The 16,703-nt window shown below is 40.5% G+C and overlaps 1 protein-coding gene across 9 annotated transcripts in view; it reads right to left on the reverse strand.

Annotated features, from left to right (window-relative positions):
• Positions 1-16,703, reverse strand: part of PTK2 (protein tyrosine kinase 2) — a 405,326-nt gene that overhangs the window by 209,546 nt on the left and 179,077 nt on the right. For all 9 annotated transcript variants that reach the window (XM_075063277.1, XM_075063281.1, XM_075063280.1 and 6 more), the window contains one exon: positions 13,392-13,479. In XM_075063277.1, coding sequence (XP_074919378.1) covers positions 13,392-13,479 — 88 coding nt within the window. The remainder of the gene's footprint in view (positions 1-13,391; positions 13,480-16,703) is intronic.

Raw genomic sequence — 16,703 nt, forward strand, 5'->3', positions numbered from 1 at the left:
ACCGTTGGACATTTCATAAAATGTTGAAAGCGCTAAATGAATGTATAGTGAGGCAGTCATTGCAACAGAATTATTTACATTTATACCACACAAACATCACAGGCCAAGGGGTCATTGCCTTTTCATGGCCACAAATGCCAATTCATTGGTAGTAACGAGTGTAGCCCCTTTAGTTATCCTCAGAAGCCTCCCATTCAAATCCTGCATGGCTGGTATCTCAAGATTCCAGCCTAACATATTTGGGCTGCAGAAATTTTAGGCAAAAATCTATGGTATTAGTCTTAATTTTGTCCATTCTCCTTAAAAAATAGTCTGCTGCTAATGTCATGAGTAATTTACTTTTCAGGAGCCACTTTAATTATTACACCAACAACTTCTAAAATGTGATGTCTTTACCTCTCCACTACATGTATGTGCCTCCTCCCCTTTTGCCCATCTAATACAAGATTCATTACATGCAGCAAGTCTACATTAGGACAAATTTAAGCCTTAGTCTTTTTAAGCAGAGTTAAAAGCACAGATTCTAAATTAGAATAACATTCATCTGCCATCTGCCCTCAGCTGCTGCTGCTCCTCCTTCTCCAAAGTCCAAGTCTCTATATTAATTGGAGTTGATCTTTGACATCCCTCACTTATTTCACAAACCCCTATGTTAATAATAAGGACATTAGAGATTAGGAAAAAATCAACTCTTGACAAGGTATTGTTTGAGACAGAATGGCTAAAAATTATCCCTTCTGTCAGGGTGGACAGATCTCCAGATGTCACTGTAATATATGCTGCTGCTTCTCAAATCTTTGATAAAGTAGGACTATACATTTGGGAACCATATAGCACTGAACCTACGGGACATGCTCTGCTAACTGCTAATTTTATACTGTTCCCCTCCCCCATATTGAAGTTCTCTTTTCTAGTTCAAATAAGCATCAAGACCAGTGTGACTCACTATCGCTCCATTTCTTGCCTGACACACATTTCATATAGTTAATCTAGTATCCAGAATAACACAATACTCATCTTGCTGAAGATCTTTAATACAAATGAAGGATACTGTCTATGCGACATGAATGTCCATACAGACACAATTATGTTTCCAAATATGTTGTATCTAGCACCTTTAAAAACATAAAATAGAGGGAAAAACAGGTAATATTTAACAGCTGATGCAAGCTAGACTTGACAAAGTCCCATATTAATTGGAATTAACATTGTGCTACTGTCATGTATGTCTTTCTCAATCAGCAAAAAAGCCTAGTGTGAATACACTTTGTGTAATTCTGACAACTCAAGCCACTAGACCAACTTCTGACCTGGTGTAAATAGGCACAACTTTAAAATCAAAGAACGCTTTTGCCCCAGGATTGAATTTGGCTAGGAACCTAGTAAACAGCACACAGATACACAGTAGTCAGACTGCTAGCATATTGCACAAACACTGTGTTATTGGAAAATGGAGATGTTTTATACAAAACCCAAAAGAAGTATAAAATAGCTTATATTACTATATAAATCAAACCTATTTCGGTGGGGGAAGGCAGATGGGGTTTTGAGATTGCTGAATCACAAAATTTCTACTGTAATGTTAATTTTCCAAATATAATGTTTAATGTATATGCTTTAACCTCTTCAAAAAGGTATTTTACTTATAATTATCCCTATAAGCTGTTAGCAGCAGAAAGGTGATGTTTAGTTTGATTTATCTTTTTTGTTTTTAAGCAGCTGCAAGCCTCACATTTATGAACACCTCCCTTTAGGGCAAACTTTATGTGTCAGCCAGCAGCCCTTTATGCAGATCTCTTTTATGGGGTATCAGTGCTGGTCATAATATAGAGCTCTTTTGAAGATGTCTTTGATTGGCCTTGATTTTCCTTATAGCTTTTATTGTCATCAAACAAAGTCATTTGGTCTAGGCCTTCTATTTTTATCACTACCAAAGTTAAGAGATGTTAATTAGGTTAAGCAGCCCTATTCCCTGCCAGCACTGCTATTTTTCAACAGCCTACAGCTTTTATAACCCAGCTTTATAAAAAGCTTTAACGGAGGAGTTAAGTAATGTTAAGTCTAATCTGAAATTACTGTAACACGCAGAAATAAATATTGTAGATGTTCACAAACTGTTTACTTTAGATGATACATTTCTACATCACAGTACAAGAGATGCTGATTTTCATTTCAGAAATAAAATTATAAATATTTTAAGAGCTTTAAAATTATACTGGTTCTTGATATAGAGACTGTTGTAACTGAACAGCTAAAAGTTCAAATGAGGCTCTGCAACTGTTACTTCACTTCTTCATACAGTTCCATAATGTTGTTTCATCAAGATATGTATATTTCAAACTAAACACTACTGCTCAATCTCAACACCAAATCACGTTACCATGCTAGACAGTATATTGTTTGATCCCTCAAATGTTGACATTTGAAAGGTATGAGCAGGGATATGTTTGAGGAAAAAAATGCTCTGAAATACTAATTTAACCCCGAATGAAATGCATCGGACTAGGAATATTTTAGAGGGAAATACATGGCACACACTGTGTTAAGTCAGGGACTCTCTCTCATAAAATAGGAATAACTGGTGAGTAATGAGGTGCATTACAAATTATTTTAAAATGACAAATTATCCTCAAAGATCTACAATCCGATATTCCTCTACATGCATAGCTTTGACTATCATCTTTATGATAACTTCCAAATCTGTCTCCCCCAGACGAAGCCTCCATCTCACTGTTTCTAACATCTAATGGACATCTAGCCAATTTAACACAATCCTAAATTTAACATAATCAAAACAGAACTCTAGATATCAAAGGTGATGGGAGAAGTTGGAGGCTTGGGAAAAGATCACTATCATCCCTCTCGTCAGTCAGGCCCATACCTCTGGGTTACCTTTCACTTGTGCCTCTTTCTAGACGTACACATCCAGGGAGCATCTGAATCCTGCCACTTTTTCCTACGTGACAAGATACAAATCCAGCCTCTCCCCTGTGTCCAAACTACTAAAACTTTTTCTGAGGGCCTCATCTCTCATCTTGACTACTGCAACCTTTGGGTGCTACTTCACTATTATTTAGTGGAGTTATACTGCAGTATCACCTACAAGCCCCCGTCACGGACCAGCGCCTCACTGTGCCAGGGGCTGTACCAACACAGAACAAAAAGTCGGTCCCAAATAGCCAATACATTTTAGACAGTAGTAATTCAGAGAATTCCCTATGATGCCCAATTCAAGCCCCACCACAAATAACACACTGTAAGAAGCAGAAGTAGTGTTAAATGTAGGCTGGATAGGTCGCTGCCTAGGTCAAGGAAGCACTAGGCTTTGGGAAAAGTTCCACTGCAAAGAAGCTATCTGACTAGATGGCTGCATCTCTGTGACAGGCAACTGGAAAGCCAGAAACCAAATTACTGTTCTAGTTGACAGCACAGGAGAGGTGGGGAAGTTGTTTGGTAAGAGGAATTACAAGGCTGCAATGGGATGGAGAAAGTAAAGATGTCGGGCCTGGAAGAGAGGTAAACCTGCTTTGCGGAGTCAAGCAGAGGGTGGGGAACAGGTGCCAAAAAATGTCTTCCCATAGGAAGCAAATATACCCAGGACTGACCATCATTAACAGACTTTTGTATAAAAGTATGGAACAAGGTAAAAAATTTCCACCGTACAAGGCCTTTCCCTAAGTCAAGAGCAGTAGGGAGGTTCGTAATCTCTGGTGGGGAAAAGGGTGATATTATGGAGAAACCTTGGAGGAAGGAAAGCTATAAAGGGATTACATTTTCCTGCACATTGGAGGACAAAGCCCAAACCCCAGCTGAAAGAGATTTAAGACCCTTTTGCTAGCATAGGAAAGCTACAAGCCAGCAGGAAGTAAAGTAAAGAGCACAGGAAGCCCAGCAGGCAGTCAGGGAAGTTAGAGAATCAGAAAGGTTTCTCTTACATTTTTATTTTGGCATTTCCTAAGGGACAGTCAGTTAAAAATGGTTTTAATTGCTGCTTCAGTGTGCTATAAAGGACATCTAGAAATAAACAATGTGAGAGGACAAGTGGCACAATCAAATATTTCTACCTACGCTCCGAGTTTTACTGAGAGATAACCATCAGCCCAGCTAGAAGCCGCTGCTGCTCAACCTTCCTTATGCCTATTGAACTGTAACCTCATTCTATTCCATAGCCAGTATAGATCAGCAAAGAGTGGATTTGGATATTCTTCAATACTCTTTATATGGAGAAAAATATTTTTCTGTTAAATTACTAACTTCAAATAGGAGACTAAACTAGATGGGTGATTTTAGTAAAATATAGTTTAAAATTGTAAGGATAGAAAGAGCAGGAAACCTAACTTTAGATCAAGATTGAAATGTAGTCATTCATTAAACTCCACAACTCACGTCAACATTTTACACATCCAGAAAGCCAAGAAGTAGAACGCAAGATTACACACAAATTTTCCACAGAGAAGCATGCAAAATAGCAGTGCTTACACTGTTACTCATCAGAGCACTTTGTGCTAGCATATGTGTATTTGAACAACCAATCAAGTCACTCATGGGGTAAACAGTCAAACTGCACAGCATTTAAAGGCAGATGCTGGAACTGCTTCTAGGAGGTAAAGGAAAACTTTCTGACAATCAAATGCAGCTGTTTCAGTGTGCACTGTGAACCTGATCTCATGCCTGGTATTATTTGAAAGCAGCCATGGATAGTGTGACATTGAACAGTAAATGAAACAGTGTTTGCTGTTCTGAATCAGACCACTGGTTTGTTGAGTTCAGCTACCGGCCATGGCCAATAATCTGATGCTTCAAAAGACAACTCTCTATACCTATGCTCTCTATGAGCATAATGCACCTAAGCCAAATATGCAATGGCAAATGGTGGGATTCTTTCTGACCACTATTAGTAATATCTTACCATGAAAGACTGAGATTTGATTACTCTTATCACAGCTAGTATAACTACACAAACTGATCAAAATTCTTAGCACTAATTTAGAACTTTATAGGCTTGATTCAGTCTAGAGATACTTCACTTTCCTCTACATATCCCAGGACACTGAGTCACTGGCAGCAAACTGTCTGCCTGGATTGATCCACAATGATTCAAAGACACCCACAACCCATATTCTGCCAGGACCTGGAGCCAAAAGAGGTGTAACAGCTGCTCTTTGAGAAAGCCTGAGAGTTAAGCTGAATCATGAACGGTGTTTCAGGAATAAACTATTGCTACCTTCCCCTACGGAAAGAGAGGGACAAATCCTCTCTGGGGTTCAGGTACAAATGTAACTATAGGTAACTAAAATACAGTGCAAAATAACCTACAGAAGGAAAGACAGGTAAGTAGTACAATCGACATTATACAGATATAGAAACATATGTATAGACTATTAAACTAGGCCTAAAAATCATCTGTGTCTTATCTATGGGTCTGTATTTTATGCTACAGCTGCTGCTGCAGCTGGGCACCTCTCTGTGATCTCCACTCCAGCAGGGGGCTTGCAGCAGAGAGACTTCCTGCTGGGGGAGGCATTCAGCAGGAAGTCTTTCAGTTGAAATCTCCCTGCTGGAGCAGAGAGCAAAAAGAGGATCTCCCTGCTGGTAGATAAGGAAATGGGGCTGAGAGAGAGACAGGTGCATCTTATTTTTATAATAGAATGATTTTTACCAAAGGCAAAGCCTACGTGTAGCCAGTATTTGGCTGAAGAAGACAATTTTAATGAAGTTAAACAGAAAAGGAAGAAAAGTAGAGAGTACGATAATAGTTACATTATGTTTATTTTTTTGTCTTGATATTACCGTGGAAAGTCCCCAACCACAATGTGTCATTTGTTTTCAAGTGTTAGTATATAAAAGTATGAGACCAGGAAAATTCAAGAGACATTTAGAAAAGAAACACCTGGAATAAGTAAAGGAGGGCTATAATTTTTTCCTTTGGAAACAAGAACAATTAAAGCAGCAAAAAATGTAATTTCTAAAGAAGCAACTATCCCTCAAAAAGTCTTAGAAGCATCTTATGGTGTGACTATGTGAATTGCAAAACACAAACAAGCACACACCATTCCTGAGACCCTGCTACTTCCAGCAGCAATAGATATTTATGAAAGAACACGGGCACTGAAAAGCATTCCTATGTCAAACAATACCATCCATCAACGCATTGATGACCAGGCAGAAAACATCCAGGACCAGTTGACAGAACAAGTTGAAAAGAGTTAGCATTTTGCACTGCAGCTTGATAAATCCAGATATAGCCAAATTGGCTCAGCTTCTGTGTTACGTGAGATTTGTCAAAGCAAGTAAAATAGCTGAAGAACTTTTATTTTGCAAAGAAATCCCATCCCAAGGAAGGAAGGAAATACTCAAGATCATCAATATATTCAGAGTGGATGAACATTTTAACCAGGCTGTGTGTGTAGGGCTGTGCACAATTGGGGCAGCAGCCATGACCAAAAAGACAATAACACTAAGCGTGAGTAAATAAAGTGGTACCAGCACCAATTTGGACATGGCAGCATGATTCATTGCCAAACACTGGTATCAAGAAAGTTGCAATCTGAACTACATGAAGCCCTCAACACTATGATTAAAATGGTTAATTTTATAAAATCCCAGACAATGAAGTCATATTGTTTTAGTATGCTCTGCAAAGAGATAGGCTCTTACCACACTCAGCTTCCATTTCACAGCAATGTCAGGTGGGTGTCATGTGAGAAGTGTTACAATGAGTCTTTGAACTGTGTGAATTCAGAATTTTCCTCCTTGGGAAAACAGACCTTACAGATTACATGCGTAATGTGGAGTTCTTGACTACGTTACTTTACATGATGGCTGTACTTGGCAAACTGACTGCACTGAAACTAACACTTCAAGAGAAGAATGCAAATATACTAGATATGAAAGAGAAAATCAGAGGATTCATGATGAAGCTTTGTCTGTGGAGACCCCACACCGGAAAGGGAGTTACTGATCTGTTTCTAGTGTTATCAGACTTTTAAAAAGAACAGCATGATATTGCTCAAAACATTATTACAGACCAAATATTTGAATTTATTTGTCTGGATTGTATTCTCCTTTTAGTGAACATTTTTCTGGAGTTGAACATGAGTCGCCAGATACCAACTGGCTTCAAAACCTGTTCTCAGAAATGATGGACTCCATTTCAACCTCAAGCACCTCAGATCAAGAAAACGCTGATGTTTTCAAATCTAACAAACAAGGACTTCTGGATCTCTGTTGAAGGAGAGGATGAAATACACAGAGATGAAACTAAGAAAGTGTTGCTTCTATTCATTTCCAGTTATCTCAGTGTCAGGCTTTTCAACAATGATTTCTGTGAAAACTAAATACAGAAATCTTTTAAACTTGGAAAATGACAGGTGTCTGCTGTTATCAGAGATTCAACCAAACACTGCACAACTATGCAGTCTGAAACATACACATTCTTCTCACTAAAATTTTAGGCATGTCCAAACATGCCAAAAACCCATATTTTTGGCAAAGTATAGTTTTAAAAATCCAGATCAGATTATATAAACAAATGATATGTAGTTGAATAAAGTCAAAAAACCATCCAAATCTAGTGGCTCTCTTGAATCTCGTGTCCTAATTCTTGAATCACAGAGTCATAGCAATGTAGGGCTGGAAGGGACCTTGAGAGGTCATCAAGTCCAAATGCCCATGCTGAGGCAGGACCCAGTAAACCTAGACCATCCAGGACAGATCCTTTTCCAACCTGTTCTTAAAAACCTTGAACGTGTCCGTTACAACTGTCCCCCTGCTGCATTCCTTGTTCCCCTCCCCTTTCTGTTGGTCCTGTGAGGCCGCCCCTCCCGGCCATTGTGCTAACTAAAGTCACAGCCCTAATCATAGGGATGGCTTGTACAGACTAACCGGAGCCACTGCCCTGCCTAGGGAGGGGGCTTCTTGCTTCTTTGTTCGGCTCCTTTGTTCAGACCTGGGCTCAGTGTGGGGGGCGCTGCCCAGAAATGCAAGACCTGAAGTGGCCAACTAATTAAGCATATGAGTCATACCTGTGGCTCAGAACATGCCCAGGCATGCCTATGCTCACCTGCAGGTTTTCCCTGCCTCCTCTCCTCCCCTGTATCAAGAGGAGCCAATCAAAAGTACTGGTGGGAAACTGCCTAAGTTTGCCTTTAAAACCAGACATTTTCTGATCAGACCCCGGAGAAGGTCCTTGCTTTGCCACCTGGTCTGATCAGCTAGGGGTCTTTGGGGGGCCCTCTCTCCGCTCTCGTTTGTTTTTGAGCGTACCCCCGTTTTTAAACTCCCCTCCCACGAACAACGAATTTGTGCCTGGAGATCTCATGATTACTGAAAGCGAATCGAGTCCTCTCTCCATCCTCCGATGCTACTGCTGTTCCTCTCTCTATGTTTGCTGCTGTCCTGGGGATTGGTAAGAGCTCTCTCTCTTACAGGCTCCCCCTGTCCTAGCTGCTGGCCTTGTTTCCCAAGCAGACAGACCCAAGCTAACTCCTTGGTCTGTATCTATAATCTGTTTCTTGCTCCGCAGCGCCTTTGCTGCTAAAAAATAAGCCTGTGCCGCTGCTGGGCTGTGCCTTCCTGGACTGTATCCTGGGCTGCCAGCTTGCAGCCCCCCCCCCCCCTGCTAAGGTGCACCTATTAGAATCAGGTTCTTAGTCTAGATAAGTTGTAATTTCATTTTGGCTAGCTGTGGTTAAGTTAGGTTTAGAGAATTGTTTGTATTGTGCTCTGTAAGTTAGGTTTAAAAAATTGTTGCATTGTGTTCTGTTACTTGCTAATTTGTGTAGTCTTGGTTAAGTTAGATCATAGATAAGATTTTGCTGTGTTCTGTATAATTGTGGTTAAGTCTGTCTTCCCGCTGCCCCCAAACCTCAATTGTATTACTGAAGTCTAGCATAAAACCCCATTGATTACCCTTTTTTTTCTCTCTAACACACCTCACATTTTACATTTACACTACTGTGACACATTTTACCCATAACTGTTAGTTGGCTATATGCTGCTGTGACACACCCTTTACATAGAAATTGTTAGCTACCTGTTACATTTATACTTCAGTGTTAATTGGTTACCAACTGTATTGTACCCCACTGTATTGTACCCCACTATTGAAACCCCCTATACTATTTACTAAAAGAAACCCCTCCCCAATTGTCTACCTTAACAAACCCCATACCCTTCACTATTGAATTTTCCCTGTTTTTGCATTTTCTTAATAAAGTTTATTTTGCACCCCATCAGTGCAGTAGTTGTCCCCCAAGATCCCCTACCTGCTGGCAGGGTCAGAATGATTGGGGATTCCACAACCTCCCTTGGAAGCCAGTTCCAGAGCTTAACTACCTTCAGAGTTAGAAAATTTTTCCTAATAGCTAACCTAAATCTCCTTTGCTGCAGATTAAGCCATTACTTCTTATCCTACCTCCAGTGGACATAGAGAACAATCGATCCTAGCCCTTAACATATTTGAAGACTGTTATCAGGTCCTCTCTCAGACTTCTTTTCTCAAAACTAAATATTGTTAGTATACAGGGTTGTTAGCCTGGGATAAAATTTTGGGTTTGAAATTCTTATATCTTATACTAATGTGCGTAAACAAAGGACAAAGACACTGTGATGTTGCTTCTGCCTAGTCAGATGGATTTGTTAGTACAATGGGGAAAGATAAGAGCAGTTAAAGTGTTACTGGAGAGCACTCTAAGATTGCCTCAACTCCCATCTCACGGCAAAGTCAAGCAACCAGCGTCAGGAGGGGAAAAGGGGTTTGGGGAGAATGTATAAAACACTAAAAGACCAAAGAAATGCCTGTCCCTGACCACAGCACAACCTCACTCCTTGCCCCTCCCCTGGTGTACGAAAGGGGTGGGACTGTAGGCATGCACTGAAGGTATACTTGGGCGGGCTAAGCAGAAGAAGGGGAAAGGGGGAATGGGGAAGGGAGACATGGGGTAAAGACTTCGGCACAGGAGCTGGGATGGGGGACATGGGGTAAACGCTCTGCGGTGTCAGAGTTGGGAATGGAACACTGGGAAACAGACTCGGCCGGTATGTAGACCTACGGATATGTTTGCTTGGAACTAACCCCAATAAACATCGAATTGCTTGCACTTTGGACTTCTGGTCTTCTGCTTTCTGTCTGTGTGACAAGAACCAGGGGAAGGGGTGAAGGGAAAGCCCTCTAACATCTTGGTGCCATGGCTCAGATGTATCACACTGGACAGATGAGTAGCAGCCAGGTAAGTCCCCCTCCCCAACAGTCCATGCAGCTGCTTGAAGCGGGTATGGCGGGTTCTCATGATGGTAGTTGCGGGTCCTTGCAAGCTGGGATAACAGTCTTTTTGGATAAGTGGCTACGGAAGAATCGGTCCCATTCCAGGTGTGGGGGTCAACCTGGGATGAGATTAAAAAGGAAATGGGGACAGTGTTAGGGGACTGAGAGGGATAGAGGCTGGCTGAGGAGCTCACCCTCCTTGCTAAATCGGTAGCGGAATGAGGTCCGTGCCCATGTGGACAGGATGCCTTCCATGGAAAGGAGGCACTTAAGTCCACTTCTAAGAGATCTGAAGTAAAAGTAGCATTATGGGAGGCTGCCAGTATTCTTTCAAGTTTGGTGCTATTCCAGCAAAGACAACTGGAGAACTGTAAATTAGAGTTACAGGTGTCTAAAGATAATTTGGCACTACAGGGTTTGAAGTCAGAAGCAGAGTTAACAGCCCACCTTAAGAGATGGGAGCTTCAGCTTGGTCTGGGAAAGTGAAGAAAAAAATGTTTCAGAGTGAAAAACAGTGAGTGAGCAGGTTAACACATGGAGTTGCTTGGAAACAGTTAACTGCACCGGAGAAGGTCACTCCTGTAATTCACTTGGGGTGCAAACAAAAGCAACAGACACAGAGGAAACAAATTCAGGGTTTGCAAGAGCAGATAACAACCCCCATTCTTCTTCCACAGCCAGGACAAAAACCTGGGTGTAAGGGTTCCCAACTGTTTAAACTTAGGGAGCCCTACCCTTTGCTCAGAGCAAACAATATCCTTTTTCCTTCTTCTCAGTTTGCTTAATTTGCTGCTGTTAGCCTGTACTTTAAACTAACTTCACAGGGTTAATTGGTTGCTTTCTACCCCACTCCTCTCTCTCACACTTCTGTTTTTCTGACGTATTAGTGGAGGGTATTTTGGATACTTATTTGAAATGTTATTTTTGGACAAAGCATGACAAAGATCTGCTGTATTCCACTGTATTTTTGGAGTGGAAGATCCATGGGTGACCATGGAGACAAATGTTTTACTGACTTTTAAAACAATCCCAAAAGGAGACCTGCACAAACGCTTTGTCTCCAATTTGAATACTGGGGGAAGAGAACACAAATCCCTGTTCATGAGAAATTGTATCCCTAAGCTGCTTGAACTCTGAGTCTAAGATTTCTAAACATAAGCAAGGGGTCCCCAGCTGTTTAGCTTGGTTTAGCCCTAAAGGACATATAAAGCTTGCATATTACAGCAGCTACTATCGTCTTTTGGAACTTAAGACTGTATTCTCATTTGTGTGTGTATGTTTACCTGTTTTAACCTTGTATAAAACTCTCACTAAAGGCTTATTAACTAGACAAAAGAAATTAGTTTACTATAGGATTGGCTACAAGCATTGTCTTTGGTGTGAGATCTAGGATGTACTTGACCTGAGATAAGTAACTGGTCCCTTGGGACTGGGACTAACCTGAATATTGATACGATTTTTTGGTGCAAGGGATCATCTATCACAAAGGCAGGCTTGCCTGGGTGGCAAGACAGACCAGAGTATCCATGGTGACTGTCTGTTACTCCATGTTAAGGCTGTTATAGTGCTTGAGGAGTTCACACTTGTTATTTGGTTAGTGAAATCTAAGTATAGAACTCACAACCAGTTGGGATTTAATAACCCCAAAACTCTCAACCAGTTTTGTGCCCTGCTCCTTGCCTGTGTGCCCTGAGGTTGACATTCACGGTTGTGAGTCACTCCAGATAGCTTGACAACAAGGACTAAAGCTAATCTTGGGAATCTCAAAGGGCAACCTGCACAATTTTGTTTTATTTCTTTAAAGGAAGTGAGCTTGTGCTCTTTTTTGCTTTCTTATGTGGAAAAAAAGCCTGGAACATTTTTTATGGCTTCTTTTATTGCCTTTTAGTAAATCTTGAAATACAAGACATGTCAAATCTGGACTTCCTGCTTTTGGTAGAGATCTTCTGGGGAGGGGGGGGTCTCAGAACAGGGTGTATTGTGAGCTTGCCTGGGCGGAGCTTTGCCAGAGGGGTGGAAGTGTGGAATCATTCCTCAACACATTTATTAATTTTTGGAGTTGAAAAAAAACCTTCCAAACACCATGGATAAAAATCTGTTCCCCTTTCAATGCTACATAAAGATTCAAAAGGGGCACAAATACATTTTCCCTTTTTACAGGTCACCTTTAAACTAATTACGTGAATTAAGTAGTTCTTTTCAGTGGTTGCAGCTGTGACTTGTTACACGCACAATATAGGAATGTTGTGTAATACACAGCTAAGAAAAACAACTGTCAGTATCAATTAAGTTATTTGTTAAACATGGACAGTACTTCAGTGATGTGCATTATCAACATGATCTTCTAGTCCGAACTCCTGCAAAACACAGGCCAGAATTTCATCCAGTCATTCCTGCAACTGGAGGAAACTATTCTTTATACAATAGAGGGACAGGTTTTCACTTAAATCTTGTCTATCTAAAATTAGGTACCTAAATCTGTACTTTGCCACTTAAATAACCATCTTAAGCAACTACCTGTTAATTCAGACATCAAAGTATGGATTCAAATGCTTAATTTCAAACATATCTGAAAATTAGGCCCTAGATAACAGAGACAGACAGACAGTCCAAATCTGAAAATAAACCCGAGCCCTTAAGGACTGTTGTGAGGGTTAATCTTTCAGTACACATTTTTGTGGTGATCATTGCTAAATATGATCAGAGGTGGAGAGTCTAGCTGCAGAATGCTTGAAAATCCAGAAAATACCATTTTGTACTTAGGCTGAGTAATTAATACATGTACATGAATCATTAATATACACAAAAACAGGTCATTTAGTTATATTTTCAAATATAATGGAAACAAATAATTTAATAAAATGAGAAATATGAATAAAAAACACCCAAGTGAACTGTAAATTGCATCTAAGTTGTGAAAACATCTGCCAGAACACACCCCCTGGGGTAAGTATTCCTCATCACTTCCAGGTGAGAAAGAAGTGACACTCTCTTCTATTTCTATTTAAATGCACAATAATATGATTTTTGTAATTTTCTGTTCCAGCTGCAACTTGTTCCCTGTATAAGCAAAACAAACTTTCAGGATTGCAGAAGAGAAAATAAACAATCGTCAAAATAAATTTACCTGCTGATAGAAAAAATTTAGTGTTGGCTTGTCCTCAGTAAACTGATTCAGAAATCCTTTTGGTAAATATCGGATTCGCAATTCATATCTAAAAAGAAGGGGGAAAGGATTACATTCATAATGCAAGGAGAGTAAGTCTTCATCACTGCAGCTTTTAAAGAACAGGTTCGACAAGGATCTGTCCTGGATGGTCTAGGTATACTTGGTCCTGGCTCAGCACAGGGGGCTGGACTTGATGACCTCTCAAGGTCCCTTCCAGCCCTACATATGATTCTATGATTAGAATGTCAAAAAAAAAACAACCAAAAAACCCCCAAACCTCTATAATTTGCAAGTGCTCTTAAAATTTTATTAAAAAGCAATTACAATTTAAATTAATTTAATTAAATGGGAAACCATCATTTTGACAGCCCAGTAATACTGAGGTTCAGAGGAAAAAGTATACCTGGCACCATGTTTACTGGAAACCCTCGTCTCATCAGGGTGGTTTGGAAGGAAAGAGCTTTGGCAGTTCTTATGAGCACGAAGCATGGAGAGGTGAGTAGTAGGTTTGAACCTCTTGCTGTAACAGATAATTATGTTTTCCTGATGGGCTTGCAGATCTATACTGGTTCAAAGAGGCTGTTATCAGGACTGAGGTATTGACTTCACAGACCTGGATGGGCTGCCAGGTCTTGCTATAGGTGCTGTAGGTAGTGGTAGCAGCTGAAGCTAAGATGAGGGACTATTGATCTGAGCAAGTAACAATCACTATGTTTCTTGGTGAGCACAAGCATGAATGTTTAATCCACTGTTGGCAAAAGTGACCAGACAGGTGCTGTTCCAAGTGAAAATGGCAACTGGTATAGCCCATCAGGGAGCCACAACCTGTGCATTAGCCAAAGGCTCATTTTCAGCTGGAAAAGGCTGACTCTCTTATCAAATAAAGGTGCTGCAATATCTACTCCTGGGACTACCCCAATGGAATTGTTGGGATTTACCTATAGGAGGATTTCACAACAGATAGGCATATCCGATATTAGGGTACTAAGGTGCATGCAATAACTCAAAAATCTAAATCCCACCATGACATTGCCACACCATTCAATTACAGCAGGAGGTCCAGAGAGGCAGGACTATCGATCACTTTGATTTACTGGCTATGCCAGAGTTTTAGGTCTCCCTAAAGTTTTTCTTTTGTTTATAAATAGTAAAACTGTTTGGAAACTGATTGGATATTATTAATTATTGGTACTGCAGTGGCATCTAAAGAATCCTATCAGGTGGTCCCTATCCCTAAGATCTTAGAATCTAATAGTCTCATTCAGCGTAAACCCAGCATATCACAAACAGCACAGCATTTTAGCAAGATGGCCAGCTATATAATCTTTGTAATTAAAAACATTTTGAAACAATATATTTAATGGTTTGTGCATAGTAACAAGCTTTTGTTGTGAAATTTCATATCGCTGGTTTCAGTAGGATCGGAAAGGCTGCTTAGCAACTTGAAGAAAATAATGTTAAGGATTACAAGTTAAGGCAAACATACCTGACAAAGACAAAGTTATTGACTAAAATCACATTAACTTGTTTGAATGTGTAATGAATCCCAATCTCACAAAAATGGCAAACAGTTATAGAATTTTGATTTGCTGTGTTGCCTACTTCTACTGTTGAATACTCAGTCTATAGTGAATGTAACGGGGCGGTTACCCGCTCCTGCCCTGAGGGGTTTAAAAAGCAGCCCTGGAGAGGGCTACAGCTCTAAAAGCTAGGCTGATTGGGGAAGCAGCCGCAGCTGGGCCACGCCTCAATCAGGCCACAGCTGGCCTGTATAAAAAGGCTGTGAGCCAGGAGCCCAAACAGCCTTCCTCTGTTTGTAGAGGGAGAAGGGCCTGGCTGCAGGGAGGTAGATGCAGGGTACCTGAGTGGAGCAAGGCTGGGAAGCCCCAGCCTGGAAAGCCCCAGGCTGCAGCCTAGTAGAATGCAACAAGTTCCGGGGGTTGCAGAGGGCAGCCCAGGGGTAGATAAAGGCAGCAGGTCCAAACCCAACCTTTGCCTATGATGAGTAGGCTGATACTGCAGTCTGCCCCAGGGCATGGGGGCTAGATGATGACTGGCAGTAGCCTGATACTGAGGCAAGGTGGGCATAGTGGGTGGGGGTTCCCCTGGGAGGGGGAGACTGAGAGAAAGGGGTTACTGCCAGGGGACAGCACCCCAGGTAAAAGGGACACTGAGTCCTGGGAGGGACACAAGGGCCAACAGCAAGCAGTAAGGCAGATCACCGGCCTGCAGAGGGTGCTCGCGGCTGGAAATTGAGCTAATTCTCTAAGAGACCAGCAGCAGGCACCGCAGGGGTGAGCCCGCATGCTTACAGTGAATAATATATGTAAATATTTTATTATTCATGTAAAACTATGGATTTACAATACTCAGTTATTTTTTTCATGATATTTTGAGGTTCTCTTCAAAAACACAAAGTGCATGCTCAGCCTTTGGCATAAAATGAAACAAACTTTTTAAAAAAATCAATGAATCCTCAGACATATAAAAAGACAGCTGCATGACGCACAGCAAGATAGAAACAAAAATAGTCCTTTTTTCCAACCAAAAATTAGGCCTGTAGCATGTGTGGGCTCATGTCTGGAGAGGGAAGGTAGTGTCATCCATACCTTGTCCAAAATCAGGAAGACTCAAGGAAAATTATTTCTCCATTGGAAAAAGCCAAATCACCACGACACTACACTACTGAGTCAAATGTAGAATGAAGCAAATTTCCTATTTAAAAAACAACTATTTTCCCTCTTTTCTCTTTCCTTGTCTTATTTTGCCCTTCTATTATATATCCTGATATATCTTCAGTCTTCATCCACATACTAGCTTTCTAGATTTTAAATTTTTTAGAAGTTTTCATTTCTCTAAAAACTGCTTTTTCCGCAATCTTTTATTACCTTTAGTGCCCCCTGTTTTGTACTAGAAGGGAATTGTTATCCTTCTCATGTGATTTCAGCATCCTAGTGACTAAATACAACCTTAAGGAGAAGGTTGAGATTAAAACTAACTAAAAAAATATATCAAGAAGCATAATATAAAGGCAAAGGAGCACGTACTACAGTTTTTCATCATGTATGTCACCAACTGCATTAGAGAAAATTAAAACACATTATTTAACATAGAATTTAATTTTAAAAGTAACGCTAATGCAAAGCCTAAAAGCTTCAGGTAGACTAGTATGATATTTAGTTTCCATTTTACTTTGCCTTTTATTTCAACACGTAATATATTGTGGCTGAAACAGAATTAGGACAGATTTCAAACAAAAAAACAACCCCG

This window comes from Chelonoidis abingdonii, chromosome 2, assembly GCF_003597395.2.
Source record: "Chelonoidis abingdonii isolate Lonesome George chromosome 2, CheloAbing_2.0, whole genome shotgun sequence".
Lineage (NCBI taxonomy): Eukaryota > Metazoa > Chordata > Testudines > Testudinidae > Chelonoidis > Chelonoidis abingdonii.